At 36.3% G+C, this 26,680-nt stretch overlaps 1 protein-coding gene across 9 annotated transcripts in view; it reads left to right on the forward strand.

The window, feature by feature from the left end:
* The window catches only part of SLC44A5 (solute carrier family 44 member 5), a 399,223-nt gene extending 372,837 nt beyond the window's left edge, over positions 1–26,386 (forward strand). For all 9 annotated transcript variants that reach the window (XM_055585455.1, XM_055585456.1, XM_055585453.1 and 6 more), the window contains 11 exons: positions 2,419–2,518; positions 4,617–4,709; positions 5,189–5,276; positions 5,765–6,027; positions 6,513–6,607; positions 12,882–12,985; positions 15,049–15,122; positions 15,737–15,807; positions 15,922–16,010; positions 18,037–18,121; positions 24,710–26,386. In XM_055585455.1, the coding sequence (XP_055441430.1) occupies positions 2,419–2,518; positions 4,617–4,709; positions 5,189–5,276; positions 5,765–6,027; positions 6,513–6,607; positions 12,882–12,985; positions 15,049–15,122; positions 15,737–15,807; positions 15,922–16,010; positions 18,037–18,121; positions 24,710–24,816 (1,169 nt within the window). In that variant the 3' untranslated portion in view covers positions 24,817–26,386. The remainder of the gene's footprint in view (positions 1–2,418; positions 2,519–4,616; positions 4,710–5,188; positions 5,277–5,764; positions 6,028–6,512; positions 6,608–12,881; positions 12,986–15,048; positions 15,123–15,736; positions 15,808–15,921; positions 16,011–18,036; positions 18,122–24,709) is intronic.
* Positions 26,387–26,680: the final 294 nt, after the last annotated feature.

Below are 26,680 nucleotides of genomic sequence, written 5' to 3' on the forward strand. Positions count from 1 at the left end.
CATTAGTTTTTTCAAATATGTTTCAGAAGAACTTCATTGATAGCCATTTCTTTTTTTTTTACTATAAAAATCAAGCACCTTGGGACTTATATCCTCATCCCTTTTCCTGAATTTGAGTGATTCTGTATCCCTCAGCAATCCACATACTGTTACCTGTCATTTCTGAAGATGACAAATCTCATCCATTATGTATTGAAACCTATAGTTTTACTCTCAGATGGATGTTAGTTACAGGTTCTATGGTCATCCCATTGCTGTCTTTTAAGGATCTTCAACACAAAATCATTGAGATGATTAGAATCTGCCATTGGAAAAGTTAAGAGAGGTACTTTGAGGAAAATGCAGAGCTTGCTTTTATTTTCAAGTCTAGGAATACTTATCTTTCCTCAAATGAGTATTGACTTTCATAATCCATTATTAAATAATATCAGACATTATTTGCTCTGTGCTTATAATTCTCAGCTCCAGTGACAAGGGTATACATGTGAAATTATACTTATTGACAGAAACACTAAAAATATGTGGAGTAATGCACATAAAAATTATCATTTTATGAGTCTTGGATTGTATTAGAAGATGGTTCTATTCTCATTTCTATTAATTATCCCAACCTCCTTGATAAAGTTAGATTTATACCAGCTTCTCTGTAGAGTCTCAGAAAATATGTTTCTATTGTTTGCTCTTATTTAAACAAAAGGAGGGAATATATAAATTCAAAAGGGTGCTAAATTTCTTTAATATAACCACTTAAAATAATATAATTTTGTAAAAGTACAAATTTAATATGCAATATTCTTTTACAATGCAATTTTGGAACATAAAGTGACTGACACAGTTTATATTCTTAAGTTTATCCAAAGACAATAATGATTTTAGCTTAATATGGCTACACTCCACAGTTTTGGGCTCAGTGTAGCTTTAAAAGAATCAGTTATGCATAAAAACATAAATACACAGTTGAAATAAAAGAAGATGTAGTAGCAGGGAGATGTTACATTACTGAGAACCTCCCACATCTCTGGGTTAACTGATTTCTCCTCACTTGGAAATACTGAGGTATGATAAACATCTGAATCTTAGTGGTATAACAATAGAATAAAATGAGTGTCCTATGATTGGAAATGTTCAGACATGAGCAGACTAACAGGAATGTTGTAGAGTGGATCCTTTCATGGGTAGGAATTTAATTTTCATTAAGTTTCTTTCATGATTTCAGAATCTCTTATTAGCTGTACTATATTCCTTAATTTAGACTCCACGTCTTTTCACTTTTTAACATCTTTGAGGTCAGGATGCATTTTATAATCAATAGACAGACATTTAATAAAGGATTTTTTACTTTTCCTCAAAGGTTATTATTAAATTAAAGGTATGTTGTAGAATTGAGGAATATAATAATTAGGGCTGTTTGGCTTCAAGTAAAAACAAACAAAGCTGGAGGCAAGGCAGAGGCATTTATTCTAAGAACAGAGAAGTGTCTCACCAAACTCAAAATAGCAGAAAAGCAGCTGGACTTCCAAGTGGACCTGGATCTAGGAAACAAAAAGCCAAAATGGAGCCAAGGTTTCCTCTACTTGCTCTCTTTCTTTACACTCGTACATTTGATTCTTTCTTGGCAGGTTCACTTGCTTTACATAAATGTGGTTTTGACACAGTTAATGTGTGTAACTCTTAGTTCAAGAGGCATACAAATGTCAATTCAAAACTAAACTAGACCTAAAGGAGTGGATTGAGGGGTGAGAGAGAGGCTCACGAGGGAGGGGTTATATGTATACTTACAGTGATTCATGATGTTGTACAGCAGGAAAAAAACAAAAACAAAAAAAAAAAAAACAACTGAACTACATTCCCTTAATTCTAACTCTCAGACTTTTATTACACAGCTTGGGTTGGCATTACACTCTGATTTTATCAAGGTAGTCATGATGGGTGGGCTCACAAACTAAAAATGTGGTATCCTAGAACCCCACCCTGTCCATCAGCAAGATCAATTAAGAGGCATTGTGAGCCTGGCAGCAGCTCAAAAACTTTGTTCTGTAATGATTCTCTTACTCAAGGAAGTTTACAACTGAAAATATCTAAAATAGAGTTGTCTAAAGCAGCCCTTCCTTTTCTTCTATGACTATTTTCTCATTTCTACAAGTGGTGTGAAATGTTTCCATAGATAAAATGAAGCCTGTCCAACACAGTTGTTTAAATTCTAGCTAAAAGTTTTAATCCAGAATTGTTTTTAAAGTGTTTCTCAAAGTTTTAAAAGTGAATTTCTAAAACTGGCATCTTTGGAGAGGTAGCACTGCTTAAATTATGAGGTGCCAGAGCTGGCAGAAATCATCATGAAGATCAGTCTGATGTTTGCACAGGAAGTTTGCTCTTGGGTTTGATTTGCATTGCACACTAATATTTTTTTCCTGTTTAAAGTGATAATACTCTGCCTCCTTGAACTGTTCATCATCCTCATGCTGATCTTCCTCAGGAACCGAATCCGTATCTCCATCGCCCTGCTGAAGGAGGGGAGCAAGTAAGGCCTTGATGGAGAGACTCGCATAATGTATATCCGTCTTTCACATCAGTCACTGCTTATTTGTAGATGCCCCAGACTCTTTTCCCTTTAAGATGGCTTGTTAAATCTGCTTTCCATTCAAGAAAACTTGTTCAAGTTCAGACTTTGCCACATATTAAAAAGTTCACAATAACAAGTCTTTCAAAATCCCCAACCATCAATGATCTTAGAGCAAAATAAAGCTAAAATCTGTGTAGCCTGTGCACTAGCACTTTTTTTAAAACACCAAATAGATGTTAGGAGGACAGCTTATGTGAAAGTAGGTGACAGAGTGCTAATAAAAGTTAGTTACATGTTGTATTACTCCCATACTGAGTCGTATGTTAACACTGATGGTTGAGATCATTTGCAGAACTGTAGACCTGTAATTCTGTAAAGTCAATTATGTGCTCTTGCTAGTTTTGTATAAGTAACAAAATTTGCCAGTAGACAGAGTAATTGGTCTTAGCAGCACCAGACTATAGGTTTTTGTATCTACAGCTCTCAATTCAAGAACATTGTATACCCAGAGTCATTTTTATTTTAAAATGCTACAAAATAAACACAATTTTTCATAAAATTCATGCTGTGAGGTAATAACACCTACAGTTTCTAAACTATTCCAAAAGGTCACTTGAAGATAATACATTAAACTTTTGAGTAATGCATGGAAACAACAAAGAAAGTATTACTAAAAGCCAACAGATCATGTTCTTTGTTAAGAACAATGGAAACTGGGTTGTTAATGACCAAGGACCAAATTATTTTAGTCTTTAAGGATTGTTTTAACAAAATCATCATCTATAATAATAATAGTGCCACCTAGAGCCAGTGTTTGAAATAGTTAACAAGCAGTTTGCTAAATTAAATCTGTCCTTCCCACAATAACTGAAGCCCTATCATTAGCCACTGAAAGCTGCTGATTTGCTGGGTTATTCCTTAAATAATATGATATTGTACAATTCACTTATCCAACTGCTATGCCTCTAAATGTGTGTGTGTGCATGTGTGTGTTAAAGAGCAGTTACTACTGTGACAGATTAAAGATTTTTTTTTTCAAAGGAAAATAAGAGCTGGAATAAATTGGCGTGAGAATACAGGGTAATCATAGGGATGCCCAGTATTTCACTCACATCAGTGTCTGGAGGAGAGAGAGAATAGCAGAGTCTAAATAGTGAGGTGGAGAAGGTAACAAATAAAAAAACGAATCTAAAATGTGTCAGTGTGGGAATTCCCTAGCGGTCCAGTGGTTAGGGCTCTGCACTTCCACTGTAGCGGGCAAGGGTTCCATCAGCTGGTCCAGGAACTAAGATTATGCATGCCCCATGGCGTGACTGAAGAAAAAAATGTGTCAATGCATTAGGAGTGGAAATAGTTCTATTGTAGTTCTCAGTGGCTATATCAAACAATATAGACTTAATTTAGTGTCATATGCTAAAATATTATTCAAAACCAGTAATAGAGTAACTAGGATGTAAATATTTTAGAAAGCATATCTTAGGAAATATCAAAATAATCATTTATCCTGGAAAATGAAAGTGTTACTTGAAGGGTTGCTGTATGGAAAAGGTGATCATTTCTTCTCCAGAAGGTAGTGGATGTGAATTACATGCAGAAGAAGAACTTCCTAATACTTTGGTTGTTAAGAAAATAGAATAAGCTGTGTCATATGAGACTAAGGAACATGTTCTGAAGACAGTTCAGAAGGGATTCTTGAATTAGAGATGGATTCTCACATTTGATCAAATGATTGTCAAGATCCTCTGCAATTTTAAATGTCTAAACAAAAGAGAGAAATACCATGATTATAATGCATGAAGTCTTTCTGAGTTAGAAATAACCAAAGAGGAGAAGGTTTGGAGAACTTTTGGCAGGAATCAAACATGAGCACTGAAAGAATACTATTAACTTAATAAATAAATAAAAATGAAAACAACTATGAATATACCAGCAAAAAAGAGTCAATGGTTATTACCACTGTTCTTTGAATGAATTCAGTCTAGTTCTAAAAGATGAAATTTTAATTGAGAAATTGTAACTGTATCATTTTGAATTTCAACTATTTGTTTTATTTCAGAGCCATTGGATACATCCCTAGTACTTTAATTTATCCAGCTTTAACTTTCTTTTTCCTCTCAGTCTGCATTTCCTACTGGGCTGTGGTAGCACTGTATCCTTTGTTAACTGACTTCTTTAAACCTCAGGTCCATACTATTACTCAGAAACTGGGAGTTTATATACCTTTCCATCCTGGAAAGACTATAAACATCCTAACGATATCATTGAAATGATGATGATGATGATGATGATGATGATGATGACTGCTAAGCTCTAAAAAAGTGAATCAATTGAATTTCCCCTCAAATAGGTCATATGGTAGATTTTGTTTTATCTTCACATATGATACTTCTCCTTTGCAATACCTAAAAAGAAAAAAAAACTCTTTTATATTTTATTGCTTTTAAGGGGCCACTCATTGTAGCTGACCAATGTTATATTGCTCTGGGTTTTAAAATGAATTAATTATTAGATTCTAAGTTTTTTGAAATTAGTCTTTCAGTACCCTTTTGGGTTATTCACGCATTATTTTCTTGTCCATTTATTTTCAATCTGCCAGCAAATAATTTAACCTTAATAGAGTTCACTCAGTTACTTGGCTACATCAGGGGCACCAATATACAAAGTCATAGCCCCACAGGGCCAATGTGAACATGAAAATAAAACCTGTGACCCAGTGGTAAGTAAAAGAAACTCTTTTATTTACTTTAATAAAGAACTCTACTACATTTCATCCAACAATTGTTGTAGGAATAATCCTGTAATAAGGACCCTGTGCACTGATGAGGAGTAGAGAAGGGGTGAGTGAGTCAGGTGTTAGCTGAAGAGCACTGAAAAGAGTGTGCAGAACAGAGAGAAAAACTGCTGTTGCCTGAGCTCACTTGTCATGTCATAAACCTAAGAAGCATGTACAGTCAACAACCACACTAATAAATGTAAAGTTATAGTGGATGCAGACTAATGAACGTGTGATGGTAAAATGAGATACTTTTCCATAGCTCAAGAAAGAACTGTATAAAGTGGTGTTATAGAAAGTAGAAATAACAGCAGAAGCTAATAGAAGAGCAGGACAAGCAGTTGGGGGCTACACAAGGGAAGGCAGGGAAGGCATTGTCTTGGAATAGTATTATCATATTATCCTTGTTGGTTTCTTTTTTCTGAGTGCAGGGTTTTAATACAACTGAAATTGCCAAAGCTTGCCCTGGGGCTCAGTGTCATTTTGCTTTCTATGGTGGAAAGAGCCTATATCATCAATACATCACTACCTTCCAGTTACTCAATCTATTCGTCTTTCTCTGGCTTATAAACTTTGTCATTGCATTGGGTCAGTGTGCCCTTGCTGGTGCCTTTGCTTCTTATTATTGGGCCTTGAAAAAACCTGATGACATCCCACCCTATCCACTTTTTACTGCATTTGGACGAGCCATAAGGTGAGTTTCACAGTGAACACTACATCTATCTTCCCAGTTATGTTTAGTGTGCTTATAATTCAAGTGGCAAAGTACTTGAGGTCAAAGGTATAATTCAAGATTCATGAATGTCCATTGGCTTTGTTTGGTTTTATAGCCATCATTTTATTTTTAACCCCTACCCAGGCCAATCCTTCTTAAAGGTTACTGGAGCAAAGAAGTAGGGGAGATCACTAAATTAAAGATTAAGGATGAACTTGTCTTTCTTCATTGCTCAGCTCAAACATAAAATCAATATAAAATGATAGGCTATTGGTATCATTTTTGTAGATGAAGTACAAAATGGATATATATGGTTTAAAGGCCTCTATGGAGACCCTTGTCAATCTGAATAAAAGAGTAGAAGTTCTTTTCTATCAACCCTTTTACCACTAAAAATCAACTAACATCCTTTTAGTTCTTAGTAAAAATATTTTTACTTTTATTCTCATTTTATCTTTGTCCAGATATCACACAGGATCCCTAGCATTTGGATCTTTAATTCTTGCAATAATTCAAATGTTCAGATTAATCCTAGAATACTTGGACAAACGTCTTCAAGGTAAGATTCTAGAATTCATCTTTTCCCAGACTTCCTGACTTCTGTGAATAGAGTAGACTGGATCAGGGGTTGGGGGAACATAATTACTGTAACTTGGATATAGTAATAGGGATGGATGTGGTCAGATTGGGAAGAGGTTTAGAAGGAAAAGCCAACAGGACTTGTTGAAGGATTGAATATGGTGGGGGTAGGGATAGGAGCAATGGTAAAGAAAAGAGAAAAAGCGTGTGATACTGAAAACCACTCAGTTGTGTCCGACTCTTTGTGACCCCATGGACTGTAGCCTACCAGGCTCCTCTGTCCATGGGATTCTCCAGGCAAGAATACTAGAGTGGGTTGCCAATTCCTTCTCCAAAAGTGTATGATGTTACTTACTAAATTATGGAAGCCAGAAGGAACACAATTCAAAGAAGAGATTAAAATTTGTGGTTTTGACAGGTTACTATTGAGAAGCATGGTGGGGATGTCAGGCAGTTCTAAGTCTAGAGCTCAAGACAGCATAGGCTTAAAATATGAATTGTGGATGTCATTTGCTCATACATGACACATACAGTTTACAAAAACATAAGCTGTTTAGAATGTACTTTAAAAGATCTTATTATTAATTGTCAAAATCTTGAAACAGAACAACAAAGTTGGAAAACATACAGGTCCTGATTTCAAAACTAAATACAAACCTACAGTAATCAATACAGTGTGGCACTGGTATAACGATGGACATACAGATCTGAGATAGACTAGAGAGCCCTAAAATAAATGCTCACAAAAAGACTATTCAATGTGGGAGAGTTTCTTTCAACTAATGTTACAAAACTGGATATCTCCATGCAAAAGAATGAACCCTTGCCTTACACCACATACATGAATTAACTCAAAATGGATCAAAGACAAACATAAAAGCCAAAACTATAATAAAAGTCTCAGAAGAAAGCATAGGAATAAATCTTCTTAACATTGGATTTAATGATGATTTCTTAGATATGATACTAAAAACACAGGGAACAAAAGAAAAAACAGATAAATTACACTTCATCAATATTTTTTAAATGCCTGTACATCAAAGGACACTATCCAGAAAGTAAAAAGACACCCCACAGAATGGGAGAAAATACTTGCAAGTCATATACCAGATAAGCAACTAATATTTAGAATGTATAAATAACTCCTACAACTCAAAAATAAACAACCTAATTCAATATGGGCAAAGGATTTTTTAAGTAAATTTTTCTCAGCTTGAGGTATAACTGACAAATAAAATTGTTTTTTTTAAGTGTACAAATGATGATTTAATGGATATATACATTGTGAAAGGATCCCCACATTTAAGGTGGGACATTTTTTCCTTTTTTGGGTGAGAATGCTTAGGTTCTACTCTCCTAGAAAATTTCATTTTGATATTTGGCAAAACTAATACAATTATGTCAAGTTTAAAAATAAAATAAAATTTAAAAAAAAAAGAAAAGAAAATTTCAATATACAATACAGTATTATCAACTGTAGTCATGTTTTACATTATATCCTAAAACCTTATTCATCTTTTAGCCAAAAGTTTACCAGCCTCTCCCAATTTCTTCCATGCCCAGCATGTGATAACCACCATTCTATTCAGTTTATATGCATTATAATCTTTCCCCCATGTATAAGCAATACCATGCATATTTGTTTTTGTCTGGCTTACCTCTCTTAGCATAATGCCCTTCAGGTTCATCCATGTTATTGCAAATGTAAGATTTCTTTTCTATGGCTGAATAATATTCCATTGTGTATATATACTATACTTTATTGATTGATGTACCTAATAAACTAAGATCATGGCATCCAGTCCCATCAGTTCATGGCAAATAGATGGGGAAACAGTGGCTGACTTTATTTTGGGGGGCTCCAGAATCACTGCAGATGGTGATTGCAGCCATGAAATTAAAAGACGCTTACTCCTTGGAAGGAAAGTTATGACCAAGCTAGACAGCATATTAAAAAGCAGAGACATTACTTGGTCAATGAAGGTCCATCTAGTCAAGGCTATGGTTTTTCTAGTAGTCATGTATGGATGTGAGAGTTGGATTATAAAGAAAGCTGAGTGTCAAAAAACTGATGCTTTAGAACTGTGGTTTTGGAGAAGATTCTTGAGAGTCCCTTGGGCTGCAAGGAGATCCATCCAGTCCATCCTAAAGGAGATCAGTCCTGAATATTCATTGGAAGGACTGATGCTGAAGCTGAAACTCCAGTTCTTTGGCCACCTGATGCAAAGAACTGACTCATTTGAAAAGACCCTGATGCTGGGAAAGACTTAAGGCAGGAGGAGAAGGGATGACAGAGGATGAGATGGTTGGATGGCATCACTGATTCAATGGACATGAGTTTGAGTGGACTCCGGGAGTTGGTGATGGACAGGGAGGCCTGGAGTGCTGCAGTCCATTGGGTCGCAGAGAGTTGGACATGACTGAGAGACTGAACTGAACTGAACTAAATGAGCTTTGTGCCTTGTTTCAGCTTTTGGCTTAAAGTCTATTTTGACTGATACAAATATAGGTATACCTGATTTATTTTGGCTTCCATTTTCATGGAAAAATCTTTTTCTAATATTTCACTTTTGGTCTAAGTATGTCTTTAAAGGTGAAATGAGGCTCCTGTAAGTAGCATATACTTGAATCTTTTTAAAAATTTTCATTCAGCCACTCTGTCTTTTGAATGGAAAATTTAGTTCATTTACAATAATTACAGTTGTAATTATTGAAAGTTATAGACTTACTTATTTCTATCTTGTTAACTGTTTTCTGGCTCTTCTAAAGTTTTTTGTTTTTTCTTCTCTTTCTTTGTGATTTTATCATTTTATAAGTGGTATCTTTTGATTCCTTTCTTGTATCTATTTTGTGGTTATCGTAAGGCTTATGTAAAATATATTATAGTTATAATAACTAAAGGAGAAGGAAATAGCAACCCACTCCAGTATTCTTGCCTGGAAAATTCCTTGGACAGAGGAACCTGGAGGGCTACAGTCCATGGGATTACAAAGAATCAGCCACGACTGAGCACATCAGCAGTATAATAACTAAATACCTTATAGTTAAAATATCTTATAGCTGATAACAAGTGAATTAGTAATGCATACAAAATCTCTACCTTTTTATATCCCCTATGCACATATATTTTATGCTACAATATTTTTGGCATCACAATTTACATCTTTTTATGTTGTGGATCCATTAACAAGTTATTTAGTTATACATAAAAAAGTCCTTTTAATACTTTGTCTTTAACCTTTATACTATAGTTCTAAGTGATTTACCTACTACCATTAAAATTGTAGAGCATTTTGAATTTAAGTTTATATTTACTTTACTGTGTTTTATGCTTTCATATATTTTCATGTTACTAATTAGCATCCTTTTGTTTCAGCTTAAAGAACTCCCTTTAATATTTCTTGTAAGGCTATTCTACTGGTGATGAACTCTTAGCCTTTGTTTGTCTGGAAAACTCTTACCTCTCCTTCAATACTGAAGGATAACTTTGCCACATAGATAGTTTCTTGGTTGGCAGATTTTCCTTTCGACACTTTTAATATATTATTCAACTTCATTCTGGCCTGCAAAGTTTCTGCTGAAAAATATGCTTATATTCTTATGGGGATTTCCTTGTATATAAGAAGTTCCTTCTTTCCTGCTGCCTTTACCTGACTTTTGAAAATTAACTTTATGTGATTCAATGTGGATCTCTTTAGATTGGTATTCTTTGAACTTTCTGGATCTGGATGTCTGTTTCTCCAGGCTAGGGAAATTTTCAGTCATTATTTCTTTGTATATGTTTTCTGCCCCTTTTTGCTTTCTCTTATCCCTCTGGGACCTCTGTAATATATATATATAATGGTCTGCTTGATGGTGTCACATTAGTCTCTTATAACTTCATGCTTTCTCTAACTGGATAAACCCCCCTGCATTGTCTTTGAATTCACTGATCCTTTCTTACACTAGATCTAGTCTGCTGTTGAATTCCTTTATTTAATTTTTCAGTTCAATTATTGTAATTTTGAGCTCTATAAATTCAGTTTGATTTTTAGAAATTTTCTATCTCTTTATTGAAATTCTCATTTTGTTCATTCATTGCTCCCTGACCATGATAAGCATCTTTATGACCATTGTTTTGAATTCTGCATTGGGTAAGTCAATGATCTCTGTTTCATAAATGCCAGTTTTGGAAATATATCTTGTTTGTTTATTTGGAACATATTCCTTTGTTTCTTCATTTTTTCCCTTCACTCTCTGTATTTGTTTCTGTGCGTTAGATAAAGCAGCCATTTTTCCCAATTCGACAGACTAGTCTCATGTAGGAGATGAGCTTCATTAATCAGCCCAGCCCAAGCTTCTTATTCTCTCAAATCTTTGTGATTGCCCTAGCCATCATAGTTAAGTAGCTCTTAGTAGTTGAAAGTGTAACTAGACCTGTCAGTGTCCCAAAGGGAAGGGTCACAGTCAGAACCTAGACAAAGCTGATCAGAAGCTAAACCCTCAGACATCAGCTGGAAAAGTGTGTAGTTAAGCCCATTTCAGGGAGAAACTAGGAGGGAAGCTTTTGCCTGCTTCCTCAGCACTCAGCCAGGATACATAACCATGGTAGAGGTTAGTGGTAGTAGGGCACTCCTTAACCATTTAAAACCTGATTCGTTGTCTTCTGCAGTCCTGTGAGACTCATAAGTACAAGCCCTATCTAGAGCTACACAAAGCTGGGTCACCAGGCATGTGTACAAGCTCCTTCCAAAGAGAAGTTGATGACCTGCTCCCCCTAGCTCCTTGTAGGACCACAGGTAGATCTAGAGTGTGCAAATTAGAAATTCAACTTTTAGGCAGGGTGTTATAAAGTATGCACTCAGTCCCTTCCCAGGAAAAGACTGGAAGATGGGCATTTTTGCGTGCTTTCTCTTTGCTAGTGTCTGTGATTGCTATAGTTGTTTTTTATAGTCCCATAGAACTTGTGGGCATAAGCCCCTTTGGCTTCAGAGCTAAATGTTTTAGGGGTCTGTCTCTTGGGTGGGAATCTTGAAAGTTGGAATCCTTGATGTGCTGCTCAAACCCTTTACTCCTTCGGGAGAAGCTGAGAGTTGGGGGTATTGTCCTGGTTGTATGGCATTGTGCCAGGGGTAGGGTTTATGGTGAGTGTGTCTCAGCCTTTCCTACAATTTCACTGTTAGATCTTTTTAGTTGCCTGATGTGAAGGAGTCACTCAGCTTGTTTCTGGATTTCTCTCAAAGGAAATAGCTCCCAGTGTAGTTATACATTTGGTGCATCTGTGGGAGGAGGGAAGTTCAGGAGCTTCCTTGTTACCATCGTTGTCCCTCCTGAAAATGATTTGCATAGATATCGCTCTGAAGAAAGTATATAAGTGGTGAATAAATACATGAAAGGATGCTCAATATTAGTCATTGTGGAAATGCAAACCAAAAACATAATGAGCTACCACTTCATACCCAATAAAATGACTACTATCAAAAAATGAAAAATAATATGTTTGTAGGTTAAGGATAAATTGGAACCCCTGTGTATTGCTGGTAGGAATGTAAAATCATATTGCCACTGTGGAAAACAGTATGGTGATTCTTTAAAACGTTAAAAATATGATTGCCAGCATTTCCACTTCTAGATATATACTCAAAAGGGTTGAAAGCAGGGACTCAAATAAATACCTGGGCACCAATATTCATAGCAGCATTATTCACAATAGCCAAAAGATAGAAAGAACCCAAATTTCCATTAACAGATAAAAGAAAAAACAAAATTGTTTGTGTGTGTGTGTGTGTATATATATATATATATATACACACACACACATACATACGTACAACAGAATATTATTCAGCTCTAAAAATAATGTAATAGGTAGATCCTCATAACTTAATGTTAAGTGAAATAAGCAAGACACAAAAGGTTAAATATTGTAAGATTCCACTTATATAAGGTATCCAGAAGAGGCAAATTCATACAGACAGAAGTATGATAGAGGTTACCAGGGACTTGGAGGAGGGGAGAATGAGGAGTTATTGTTTTAATGGGTCCAGAGTTTCTATGAGATGATGAAAAGTTCTGGAAATTGATAGTGATGGCAGTTTCACAGTACTGTGAATGTACTTAATGCTACTGAGTTGTACCCTTAAAAATGGTTAAAATGGTAAATTTTATATATATTTTACTACAGTTAAATCAAAAAGCCCATTTAAAATTTTACTATTATTTTTATTTATAGAGTCTACAAATCATTAATAGGTTTAAATATCTCCTTCTCATAGAGGCCCAGAGCAACATTTCTAAATTCCTAAAATGCTGCCTGAGATGCTGTTTCTGGTGTTTGGAAAAAGCAGTAAAGTTTTTGAACAGAAATGCCTATGTTATGGTAAGTATTTTTATTTACTAAACTTCTTTGCAAACCCGAATCGCATGTCTACATTTCCATTTCAAAAGCACTTGTACATCAAGCTGATGTATCAATCATCAACTTGTACATCAAGTTGAATTTATCACCATGTTGATACAAGAATTTGTGAATCCAGTGCATGATTCAGGGCTATGCTTTCCTAGCTGAGATAGTAACTTAACTGTACTTCATTATTACCTTTAATACCTTTATGGAGAGGGAAAATATTATTTCCCTTGTGTGTGTGTACCCTCAGTCGTGTCTGACTCTTTGCAACCCCATCGACTGTAGCCCTCCAGGCTCCTCTGTCCATCGAATACTCCAGTCAAGAATACTGGAGTGAGTTGCCATTTCCTCCTCCAGGGGATCTTCCTGACCCAGAGATCAAACCTGTATCTCCTACCACTGCACCACCTGGGAAGCCCATTATTTCCCTTAGAAATATAAAAATGTGCTGCTGCTGCTGCTAAGCACTTCAGTCGTGTCCGACTCTGTGCAACCCCATAGACGGCGGCCCACCAGGCTCCCCCATCCCTGGAATTCTCCAGGCAAGAACACTGGAGTGGGTTGCCATTTCCTTCTCCAATGCATGAAAGGGAAAAGTGAAAGTGAAGTCTCTCAGTCGTGTCCGACTCTTCGCAACCCCATGGTCTGCAGCCCACCAGGCTCCTCCGTCCATGGGATTTTCCAGGCAAGAGTACTGGAGTGGGGTGCCATTGCCTTCTCCAAAAAATGTGCTAGATTAAAAATAATATTATTTGTCTTTGACATACTTTCATGGGAGGGAAGATTAGTCTAGATTTCACAATGAAAAGAAAATATTCTAATTCTGGGATTTACACATTTTTAAAGAAGGATCTGTTTCTTTTTATGATTCTTATTTTGAAATGTGTGGAAATTGATAATGTAACTGAATTTGTTACTTATTTCCAATAGGAATATGGAGGCTTCTAAAGAGATTTTTTTTTAAATAGGGGATCCAAAAATATTGTTCTAAAATTTAGCTATTACAACCTTATTAACACTTGATTATCACAGTGATATAGGGTCTGATGGTGTGATTCAAGTAGTTATGGATATTCAAAGAGTCATTTATATAACTCCAGTGAGAATATTTTATTGAGCCTCTTAATAAAGTAAGTGTATATTGGAAGGCAAGGGTTTCCTGAGAGTAATTTTTAATGTGAATGCTACATTTCACCTATTCAGCAACACATCATAGCCAAACCCTTCAAAGACAAGCTGTGACCTGGGATTTGAGAAGACCTACCTCTGTTTACTTTGGCCACCTGCTGAAAAGAGCTGACTCATTTGAAAAGACCCTGATGCTGGGAAGGATTGAGGGTGGGAGGAGAAGGGGACAACAGAGGATGAGATGGTTGGATGGCATCACCGACTCGATGGACATGGGTTTGGGTGGACTCTGGGAGTTGGTGATGGACAGGGAGGTCTGGCGTGCTGTGGTTCATGGAGTCACGAAGAGTTGGACACGACTGAGCGATTGAACTGAACCTCTGTTTAAACTTGTGTATTTCCCATGGAATTAACGGAGAAGGCAATGGCACCCTACTCCAGTACTCTTGCCTGGAAAATCCCATGGACAGAGGAGCCTGGTAGGCTGCAGTCCATGGGGTCGCTGAGAGTCAGACATGACTGAGCGACTTCACTTTCACTTTTCACTTTCCTGCATTGGAGAAGGAAATGGCAACCCACTCCAGTGTTCTTGCCTGGAGAATCTCAGGGACGGGGGAGCCTGGTGGGCTGCCGTCGATGGGGTCGCACAGAGTCGGACACGACTGAAGCGACTTAGCAGCAGCATGGACGTAAGGGAAAATAGCAACTGAAATATACCTTATTGTCAATGACTCTGAGAGTTGTGCAGAGTTGAGGATACATGGTTCCCAAGCCTCCCATGAGCCCAAAGTTTGGAAAGATGAATGAGAGTAACTGTATGGGTGACAGAGAATTAATTAATGTTCCTGTCATTGGATTGTCGGTTGGTCTTGTTAAGTTATCAGAATAATATCAACTGTCTTCCTCAGATGGCAATATACGGCAAAAACTTCTGCAAGTCAGCAAGAGATGCTTTCAATCTGCTGATGAGAAATATTTTAAAGTAAGTAAGCAGGTTGAGCATTGCAGTGGATGGTTTGGTGAATTTTGAGCATTTATACGTCACATGTTGGTGGTTTTATTAGACATGAATCTTCTCTTTTATTTTAAAAGATTTAAATCTTCTCCTTCACACCTTAAATTTCTTTGTATGTCTTTGAATTGTTGCTCCCATCATCCATCTATACCTTTATACCCACTGGCACTTACTCATCTTTATTATACCCTATGCTCAAGAAATTCCCCACACAAGCATTATCATCACGTTTCTGACTTTTCTTTCCTCCCAAAATTGACAGAGTCTGAGTGAACAAAATCAGAGAACCAGTGCAGCCATCCTCAGGATGCAGGGTGTCTATAGTCCTCAAATTAGAGTGAGAGAGGCTGACACCACCAATAGCACCAGACAGCCCTTAAAATGCCATTTTCTGTTTACTTCCTTATAAATAAGTCAGAATTTCATGCCTGGGTTCCTTTATTTCTTCCATTTAATAAATGCTAAGTAAGATTTCAGCAAAGACACATCAAAATGAATTCATGGATTATTTACTTTCATAAATTTCTAGTAACAAATCTAACTTAAACACAAAATTATATTTTTTTTTTTCTGATTCTCAGAATTGCAGTTATGGATAGAGTGACAGACTTTGTACTAATCCTGGGAAAGATTCTAGTTGCTGGCTGTATAGGTAAGTAGTAGTAGTAATAATAACAATAACAACAACAATGAAGAGTTTTTTTAAAATTTAACAGGTGCTTAGAAAAACTTCTTTATGACAAAAAGCTATATTCCTTTGCTCCAGGTGTCCTGGCCTTCCTGCTTTTCACTGAAAGACTCCCAGTGATTATAGAAGGACCAACATCTTTAAATTACTACTGGGTACCTTTGCTGGTAAGAGCTGATAGTAAGTTTGGGCTGATACAATAAAAATACCATAGACTGGGTGGCTTAAACAACAGGGGTTTATTCCTCACAGTTTTGAAGATGAGAAGTCCAAGATCAAGGTGCCCACAGATTCAGTCCCTAGTGAGAGCTTCCTTCCTAATTTGCAAAGGCATACCTTCTTGCTGTATCCTAACAGGGTAGAAAGAGAGATCCTCTCTCATCTTTTCTTATAAGGGCACTAACCATTCACGAGGTCTCCATCCTTGTTTCCTCATTGCCTCCCAAAGGCCCCATGCCCAGATGCCATCATACTGGGGATTAGGTTTCCACGTAGGAATTTTGAGGGGACACAATTCATTCCATAGACACTGGGTAATATTGACTCTGATTTATGAGAGATGGCAAAATAAAAAGCCAAAAAGGAATAGGAGAAATACCTGTGGCGGATTCATTTTGATATTTGGCAAAACTAATACAATTTTGTAAAGTTTAAAAATAAAATAAAATTTAAAAAAAATAATGATAGCTAACATGATTAGTCTTACTTTGTGCCCAGCCTCATTCTGCTGTGGAGCTTGGGTTCCTTGGAAGCAACCCCTGAGACAGGATTGCAAACAGAGGGCTTATTACTAAGTGCTCTCCGGAGATACACTGGAAAGGAAGTGAGGAGGACAGGGCTGGGCAAAAAAAGAAGCTGATCCATGCCACGATTACAGTTGAAGCCTCAGACATAATTATAGGAATTTCTGACACAGGGGCTAGGCCTCCACATACTGCATCAGGCAGCCATTGGCCAAGGGTTGCCCTCTGAATGACGGTGTAACCTTGAGTGAGGCAGTTCCCTGCAAAAGCAAGTTCTGTGGAGCAAAACAGCTGAGTCATCAGCTGCCTGCCTACATTCCCAACAACTGGGAGATAGATGTGGCAACTGCAGAGGACCTGGAGGGAACCCTGTGGGATCTTTTACAGTATATTATTGATAACTCACTCAATCCATGGTCATAAACACCACTGCTACATTCTCTGCTTCCCCACCAACAATCTTCCACAGGAAGCACAGAGAGATAAGTGACTTGTTGAGTGAGTGCCTGAGCTGTGATTAAACCTAGGCAGTGTGTGCTTTTAACTCCTATGCTCTGGACTTCCCCGGTGGTCCAGTAGTTAAGAGTCTACCTGTTGGGCCTCCCTGGTGGCTCAGTGGTTAAAAAAAAAAAATCTACCTGCCAGTGCAGGAGACACAGGTTCAATCCCTGGTCTGAAAAGATTCCACATGCCACGGGGCAACCAAGCCCGTGAGCCACAATATGGAAGCTCGTGCACCTAAAACCTGTACTCTGCAAGAGGAGAAGCCACCCCAGTGAGAAGCCCCACTAGAGCTAGAGAGTAGCCCCCACTTGCCACAACTAGAGAAAGCCCGCATGCAGCAATGAAGACATAGCACAGCCAAAAATAAATGAATATTTTTAAAAGAATAGGATTATTCCATGAAAAAATGAAACAAAAAACTCTGTGCTTTACTGCGTCAGTATGCAGGATCCTAGATCTGGGATGCTTTTGGTAGGCATTAGGGATAGTGAAAAGAAAACTGGGAGATAATCTAGCACATTTTGTTTAAGTCTCAGTTCAAATACACTCAAAAACATTATTATTGAATCTTTTACATTTCTATATTGAAATCTTTTCCATCAAAGAGTACTTCAAAGCATCCTTATCATGATTTCATTTAAAACTGTGTATTGTTCTTTTGGACAAATTTACGATATCTTCATTCTTTTCTTTTTTTTTTTTTTTTTTTTTTTTAATTTTATTTTTAAACTTTACATAACTGTATTAGTTTTGCCAAATATCAAAATGAATCCGCCACAGGTATACATGTGTTCCCCATCCTGAACCCTCCTCCCTCCTCCCTCCCCATTCCATCCCTCTGGGTCGTCCCAGTGCACCAGCCCCAAGCATCCAGTATCGTGCATCGAACCTGGACTGGCAACTCATTTCATACATGATATTTTACATGTTCTCTACTCATTTACAGACAGTGATTATTGGATCTTACATAATTGCACATGGATTCTTCAGCGTCTATGCAATGTGTATTGAAACAATTTTCATCTGCTTCTGTAAGTTTTCAGTATATGTGTTTTCCCTCTTCGGTGGATAACTGAAAGACGAAAAGGTTTACACCCATGTCTTTAGCTGGCTGTGGATTTGCTATGACCTGGCTGCAACTGCAAAACAGTGTTAATTTGGAAAGAGACATTGTCTGGTAGATTCTTTTTAAAACTTAACAGCTGAGAGATGATATTTGCAAAGCACAGGAGAGTCAGGCATCATGCCATGGTGTTAGCATGAAATTATTTTTAATTTCTGAAAATGTTTTCAAATTTGTAGTAATGATTGGCTTCTGTTATGTTTCATTAACAACTGAAGACTTAACTGGGCTTTGAGGCTGGGCTTTGGGAACTCTTGAGGAGAGCCATTATAGTTTCTGATAAAGCCAAGCTGGCAATGATTTCAAAGATACATAGAGCCAATTCACACTAGGTAACACAATGACAGATAGATAGGATTAATAGAGAGGCATGTCTTGGAAATGTTTAGATGAACTCTGATGCTTATTGTTAAAATATTTCATTAGGGCTTTCATCACTGACTTCTGCACTGTGCCTTTATGGAGCACGTGCTACTCACATACACAGAATGGGTATGTTTTCTATTAGTACCTCATCTTAAAAGCCCTGGGGAATCTAGTGCCCATCAGGAGCTTGATCTGTTGTCATCTTCAGCCTAAATAAAGTAAGGTCAACAGATGAAAGAACAGAGCTTGTTATCACTACAGCTAATACCCTCTGAGAGATTATTTCTCTGGCACATTGCTCTTAAGAGAAGCAGAGAAAACATTCTATTACAGTGCATTATTGAGTTATCCACCTGTATAAAATGAACAGTTTAGTGGGTTTTTTTGGTATAACTCATAGTACCAACTGCATGTTGGGATCAGGATAGGAGATAATGTATGTGTGTGTGTGTACCACCTGCAATGTGGGACACCTGGGTTCAATCCCTGAGTTGGGAAGATCCCCTGGAGCAGGGCATGGCAACCCACTCTAGTATTCTTGCCTGGAGAATCCCATGGACAGAGAAGCCTACAGTCCATGGTGTCATAAGGAGTCAGATACAACTGAGTGACTAAGCGCATGCGTGCGCACACACACACACACACACACACACACGCACATATACATATATATATATATATATATATACACACACACATATACATATATATATTTCATAGGGTGTTATATTGAAGGAAAAAATCTTCTAGAAAATGGTTGGATATCTTTTTCCTTTCTGAACATTTACAAATCAATTTTCAATAACTGGACAAAGAAATCAGGAGAACTTTGTGCACAAGTGAGCTCTTTCTTTGGCTCTAAATGGAACTGGAATGTTTAATCTTTTCCTAGCACCCCAGTGGTTTGTCAGGAAAAGCCATCTACAAAATACCACATGAACAAACTTCAGCTCAGGTATGAGATGGAAGAAGGAACACAGGAATAAGGTAGCTTAAGACACAGAAGAGACAAAGCTTTCAAATGTTCAGAGAGCTTTCCTCTCAAATGCTAATTATGGGAGTCAAACTGGGAGAGCCCACTGGGGTCTTCCCCATTTTTGTAACTGAAAAGTTTTCTAAAAATGTATCCGAGGAAATGTCTAGAACCTACCAGTTTCCAGTCTTTGGAAGCTTTGGCAAGTCTTGTGGATTTTAATTTTGACAATGGATTCTAAATTTGAGAATGAAGAAATGTTTTGCACTCGTTGATATTACTATATTCCACTCATCTATATTGCCAAGTTCTTAAAAATCAGGTATAATTTCAGCCTTGTTCAAAACATCATGTGTTGAACGTGAACTTTTTTTTTCTTCAATATTCTTGTCATTGATAATAAAGAACAAGAGAAACTAAATTGCGTTTCTCTTCCCTCTCCAGCTGTTACTTTGGGCAACATCTAACTTTGGAAACTATTCTCCTTAAATGATATTCCAAACCAAATTCTGATTGTGTGGAACTGTACCTTTTGTTGTTGTTGTTGTTTTTTCTGCATACCTCTTTATACCTATTATCTTGACTGCCAGAAAACTGGTATGTTTAAAAATGTGAACCACTTGCAAATACTCTATTTTGTAGAAACGTAGCATCCTTTCAACATTACAAAGAAATGAGAATTCTGACCCCAAGATAGGAGAAAACAATACTTGTAGATGATTATTATCATTATTATGTGATTGATACTGTAGTTCCTACCCATTCCTCAAAAGTAATAATGATATAAACATATAATAGGTGATATAGAAATATGATTAAGGAAAAAAGAACAAAAATGTTCAGCATCTATGATGTTTCCTACTTAGCTTTTCATTTTGTAGCTGAGGAAAGTCACTGTGAAGTCCACTGTAAAAATCTGATAAACCAATAATCCAACCATTCCTAAGAGAGTATGGTGAAAAATAACTTAGATATATTACTAAGTGATTATGCTGTATGGTTTTATATTTCATAATAAATAAAGGCTAAAAATAATATAATATTTTAATATACTAGTAAAAACAGAATCAAGTTGCATTTATATATTTATTGAGATATTATCAGTTGTGAATTATATGTATCTGCAAGAAATTTAATTCTATGTAAACTTCTCCTTGCTTCTCAGCATCATTCTGATCCTTTCCCCCAACCACCCAGCAAATGTGTGCTCAGTGAATACCCATCATCTTCCTATTAAGCAAAGCAGGAATATAAACTCATATATTACGAAAGTCATAAGACATTGCATTAGCTTTTGAATGTAGTCTGGGGCAAACTGCAAGGATTTACAACAGGGCACCTTTTAGTTAGCAGCATGAGATCTGAAGTAGGTGTCTAGAAACTGGGTTCTCACCTCATCCTGATTGCCCCAGAGCTTTCAACTTTAGGAGAATCATTTCACATCCCTGGGTCTCAATTTCTTCATCTGTAACATTAGGGTGTGAATTACCATTAAGAGCAACTTTGAACTCTGAAATTCAAGTATTCTCTATATGTATCATGCCACACTTTTTATTCAGCTTCATCTCAGAGGATAGGGCAGTTTACCTTTATGAACTGAACAGTTGCAGAATTTAAAGATAACACCTTTGAAAGGACATTAAAGATCTTATTAACCTTTAAACTATCAAAATAAACCTCTTTGGGAGTGGGTGGGATTTACAAAGTTTTAGTGCTTCCTGGCAGAAGTTGAAGCTTCTAACTTTGACTAGCATTGGCTACTTAACTGCACTAATTTGTCTTATATTTGACTTTCTAACACTGCTTTCTCTGGTTTTTCCCTGTTCAACTCTCCAAATTCTAAAAATGCATATAATTATTCTGCCGCTGCTTGCTGCTTTTGCCTGCTTTGGCTGCTGCATATACAGGTGAAGATCTGGAAAGAAATGATGGATCAACAGAAAAACCCTACTTCATAACCCCTACCCTGCACGGAATTCTGAACAAGAAGCAACTAGTTCCCCAGAAGCAGAAAAAGTAGAAAAGCTTCAAACAGTGCCATTCACTTTTAAGTAGAAGCTTTGTAAATTAGGTCATTTGTATTGGAAAATGATGCTTTTAAGTAATGTGAAATTTCAGTACCTATTCCTGAAAAGCAAGAACCTGGTACCATCTGAGGTATCAGGCAGTTGATGACAGTAGCCTCTGTGAACTAGGACACTTAATAGACTGTGGTTCCAACTGAAGAGCAAGGTGTAAATGTCACATGTTTTCTTCAAGTCTATAGCTGAAAGTGTTTCCAAACTTTTATAACTTGGCATGCTGTTTTCCATTGCAGCACTTTGACAACCTTTCTTTTTACAAATGTATATTTGTAAAAGATATTCAGGAAATTTTTGAAAGCACTATAAATGTATAATCAATTAGCCATAAACAGGTTGATTTATAGTTAACCAGCATATGGTACTAAATTTGTAAATGTGGTGCTATGGTTATATTTATACTGTTCAAGCAAGTGGACAGCATCCTAAACTGTGATTAAACTTATATTAATGGTTCCCTGGGAAGTATATTTCAGTAAGTGATTCAAGACCATAATGAATATATAGACGCCAAGGTTATACAGGTTCCACAGAGAGCATTACTACGTAAAAACTACCATGGAACCTTCATAGGCCATTTTGTTGTCATGAAATTAGAGTTGAATCTGAGTTCTGGAATATCATTTTTAATAATATGAACCTGAGGCCACCATGAAAATATTCTGAGCAGAACTGAAATGGCCACATAACTCGTACCCTTTGTCTATAACCCAAATAGAGATGAATCTTTATGCCCACCATATAGGAAATGGGTATGGATGTGTTTCAGAAGAGTGATTAAATCTTTTATGAGCATGCCTGTTTTTCTAGATTAAAGAGATCATGTGGGTTTGTTCTATAAAACGTTTAATTTTAGCTTAACTTTCAGTGAAAAAAGAGACAAGATAAGACTTCAGATTTTACCCTAAGGAAACATTAGCCCTCCATAGGTACCTCAGCTGGTACCTTTACAAGGGGCATACTGTGGATTAGGAGATCTCTTCTTGAAGGGTTCAGGAGGGAAGTTATTCTTCCACCTCTGCTGACCAGACCAACAAACCAGGCTCTGGCAGCCATGCCTTAGTCTTTTGCATGGTGGAGCAAAGCATGAATCAGACACCCACATACCTTGTCTATCCATCTCCTGTGTACAAAAGCATAAGATATGGCGAACAGTGTGAAAATGTACCCCAAAGGAGTACTGGGTCAACAGTGTCCTTTTGGCTTTTACACTAAGTTTGTGTATAAGGATTATTTATGTCTTGACAAAAAGGAGCATGATCTGGATATAATCCATATATCCAAGAAGAGAGTTAGAAATGTATAATTGTGTTATAAATTAACATGACTAATAATTTATTTAACAACCCTGAAGTGTGGGGTCACTGACTTCCTACCAGCTTAATAGCAAGAAGCCAACGAATAGGGGAGAGTTTCAAAATATTGGTCCTTATATGGCCCCCATCTTGTTCTTGGCTTACTTTCTTTTACGATTGTAATCAAAAGCATCATTTGGCTTCCTATCTTGGCAAAAGCCTTCTTCACTCTCATGCTCCTTGAAGTATAATTCAGAGAAGAGTGACAAACTATATTTCTAGATAGTTGTTATTATTATTTTATTCAATAATATACCTGGATGAGAGGGGAGTTTGGGGGAGAATGGATACATGTATATGTATGGCTGAGTCCCTCGTCTGTGTGCATGAACCTATCACAACATTGTTAATTGGCTATACTCCAATTTAAAATAAAAAATTAAAAAGAAATAATACAAGATTCACAACAAAAATCTAGTCAAATAGTTACCTCTATCTTAAGTGTTGAAAATTATAAGGAATAAGTCCCCTTTTAGGAGTAGTTGAAAAATTCATAATGATGAAACAAAACAATTTTTAATTTTCTGTGTATGTATCAGAATCACTCTGAGAATTTGTTATAAATATTGCTACCTGTGCTCCCCACCCCAAGAGACTCTGATGTAAGTATTTTGATGTGGGGCGGCTTGTGAATTATTAAAAAGTTCTCTAGTGATTCTGATGCATACAAAAGTTGGGAAATAACTTAAAACATAAATCAATATGTGGGAAATTAGTTGCTTATTTTCTACTTATATTCTTGGCTGTTCTAGGAATTACAAAATTATGAAAGACAAAGGAGATTCATTTGGAGATTGCTAGCAGTCATAATTTCTATTTTTAGATTCTTGGTACTAGATGGGACCCATGTATTAAATGCTTAACATTGAACCTGCTGATTAGACCAGAAGGATCGCCACAGTAAAAGTATTCATTGAAGAGTATGGAGATACATTCTAAACTTGACTATAAGAATATAACCCTTGGGTGCAAAATCATAGGAAAAGGAATGCTGTTTGGTTCAGTAGTTCTAAATAATTTTTTAATAATTAGAAAGTTCTAAGCAGAGAAGTTTTAACCCATATTATGTGCTTAATCTAGTTAGAAAAATATTTTTCATTAATTACCTCTGTATAATTGAAATATTTAGAGAAAAATGGGTGTTGTTTTTGAGAAAAATTTGGAAGCCACTTAGAAAGAAATTAAATAACAGTGAAAAAATGGAGAAAATGGAGCAATATGTCTCAAAATTTGCGGTTCAAGGATTTGAAATATACTGAAAATTTACAAATCTTTTTAGAAAACTAGACTGCTTAAATTGTTGCTTGAAACACAAAAGCAATTTTGAATTAATACAGTAAGTTAGAAGGCAAATTCAATACATAACACGTTTTAGAAATGTGAAGGTGAATTTAAAAATTCCTCATATATCTCTTGATTTTTGTGTAATTACGTTTGTTCTCTAAAAGAAGAGAAAACTTGTTTTCTCAATTGTGCAGCTGAGAGGCAGGTGCTATTGGCAGAATCAGACCTGGTACACAGAATGAGATAGTATCTTACTGACCTAACAATAAGGGCTGATTGTTTTCTCATAGTTATGTTTACAGTAACGTTGATGCCAAACTATGCTGTTTTTTTAAATAACATTTTGAACTGCTGTAAAGCAAGTATACAGCAGATGGCGATGTTACTTCTCTTACACTTGTGCTTTGATATTTACCCTGTGCCATTCTTCCTCCTAGTGGAAGATTTAGAAAGAAACGATGGTTCTGCTGAAAAACCCTATTACATGAGTCAGTGTCTGATGAAGATTATGAACAAGCGAAATGCAGAAACCAAGAAGCAGTAGAAGTGCAAACTCGGGTCATCCTGCAGCGGCGTCACCTTTGGCTCATCTCCTGCGTCTGTGCTGCACTTCTCTCATAAGTGCTCTGTGTGTGGAACCCTGTACTCACGACCTTGTTGGCTTTGATTTGCATGTTTTATACCAAAGCTTATACTGTAATATGTGAAGCCATCAGAAGTCGCAAGGGAATTGTTAATAACACGGAACATTTTTTATACTAAGATCTTCTGTTTGGTAATTCATTTTTAAAGAGAATGGCTTGGATGTTTTGAAAATGCTAGTGAATATGTTAATATTGTTTTAAATATTAGATTGAAAATGATACATTATTTAAACTAATAGCTCCTAATATATTTTTTAAATTACAACTAAAAGACTTCTGCAGGGAAAATTGGTAAGCAAAGTGAAAGAGAAGATTTTAAAGTTTTCCCCACTCCCATTTGACAGTAAATTGGTAAAAGGAGCACTCCACTCCAGATTTTGCTCGAAGTATAGACTGTTTCCTATTAAACAAACTGTCAGTCATCCAGCCTTTACTACTTCGTCCTCTCTGACAAAGTGCCTTACTGGCTGTTTAATATCACCCAGCTTTTGTGGGCAAGTTTACAAACATTGTTTAAAAAAAAAAATCCTGCAATGTTTAGTGATTAAAACAAGTCTTCTTGCATTTGTTTTCCTCTTAGCTTACTGGTTGGAAACCATTTGTCATTTCACTCTGTTTGATAGTCTCACTGTATAGACTGCATTTTGCAGCATAAACAATTTCCCTTGAGCCTAGTGGACGCTCATGAATGTGTACTACACGCAAGAAAAAACCTGAAAGGACACTTGTTGGGTTTGTTTGTTTTTTTTTTTACTAAAAGGGAATTTAAAATGTAATCTTTTCTATGATAGATCTTTGAAAATAAAATAGGTATAAGACTACATTTATCAGTGTTTTACACAGATTGGAAAGGGAAACTTTAAGAAATCACAAAGGGAAACTTTACCCCCTTAGAAAGGGTGCTCACAGATACCGTGTACTGAATAGTTCCATTTTAAATTGATTTATTGTCCATGAGTGTACTGTGTTATTTCCATTCTTTAACTTTTTATATGAATGAATCTGTTTACTTACGATACTTACTTTTTATTGTGCTAATATGAACAGGAACATAATTTCTAATTCAGTTTTAAATAATTTTATTAGTACTGCTAACTTGAAAGACAATGAATTTGCTTGGTTACTCAGTGTTATAGAAAGAGTCCATAAAACAATCACCCTAAGGGAATGTCAATCACACAGTGATAAGTTGTGAAAGCTTTGAGAATCAACTGTGTAAGTTACTAGCAGTTTATCTACTATCATATTTAACTGTGACTTTGGATATTCTTTTATGCCAAAAACGAACTCACATGAGCATATGACAGTCTGAGCTCTGTAACCAATGTGCTTCTGCTGTGCAGAAATATTAGGGACCTATTGTCTAAAGAGCTTTGATAACTGAAGTGTTTAATATTTACTGAGATATGTTGTTACTCATTGTTTTAAATCTGTTTTTTTCTTCTAATAAAGATTTAGATAAGAAAAAAACTCTCTGCATTTTCATTTCTTTAAGCTAGAAAAACACACCTACCAGGACAAGATTTCCTCTGTATCAAATATCTTGATTTCTTTTAAAATCTCGATTTATCTTTAAAATGGTTTTTCACTTTTCCTAGCTGTGCATTGATTGCCAAACCAAATAACTGAAGCTGATAATTCATGCAAAGTAAGTAAGTCAAAGATAAATGGAGAAGAAATTGATTTTTTTTAAACCCAAACAATGGCCTAAATTAGTTTTTTAATTTGCCAAAGGTTTTCTCAGTCCCTCTTTTGGTTTTGGCC

The sequence above is a fragment of the Bubalus kerabau genome, chromosome 6 (genome assembly GCF_029407905.1).
Source record: "Bubalus kerabau isolate K-KA32 ecotype Philippines breed swamp buffalo chromosome 6, PCC_UOA_SB_1v2, whole genome shotgun sequence".
NCBI lineage: Eukaryota > Metazoa > Chordata > Mammalia > Artiodactyla > Bovidae > Bubalus > Bubalus kerabau.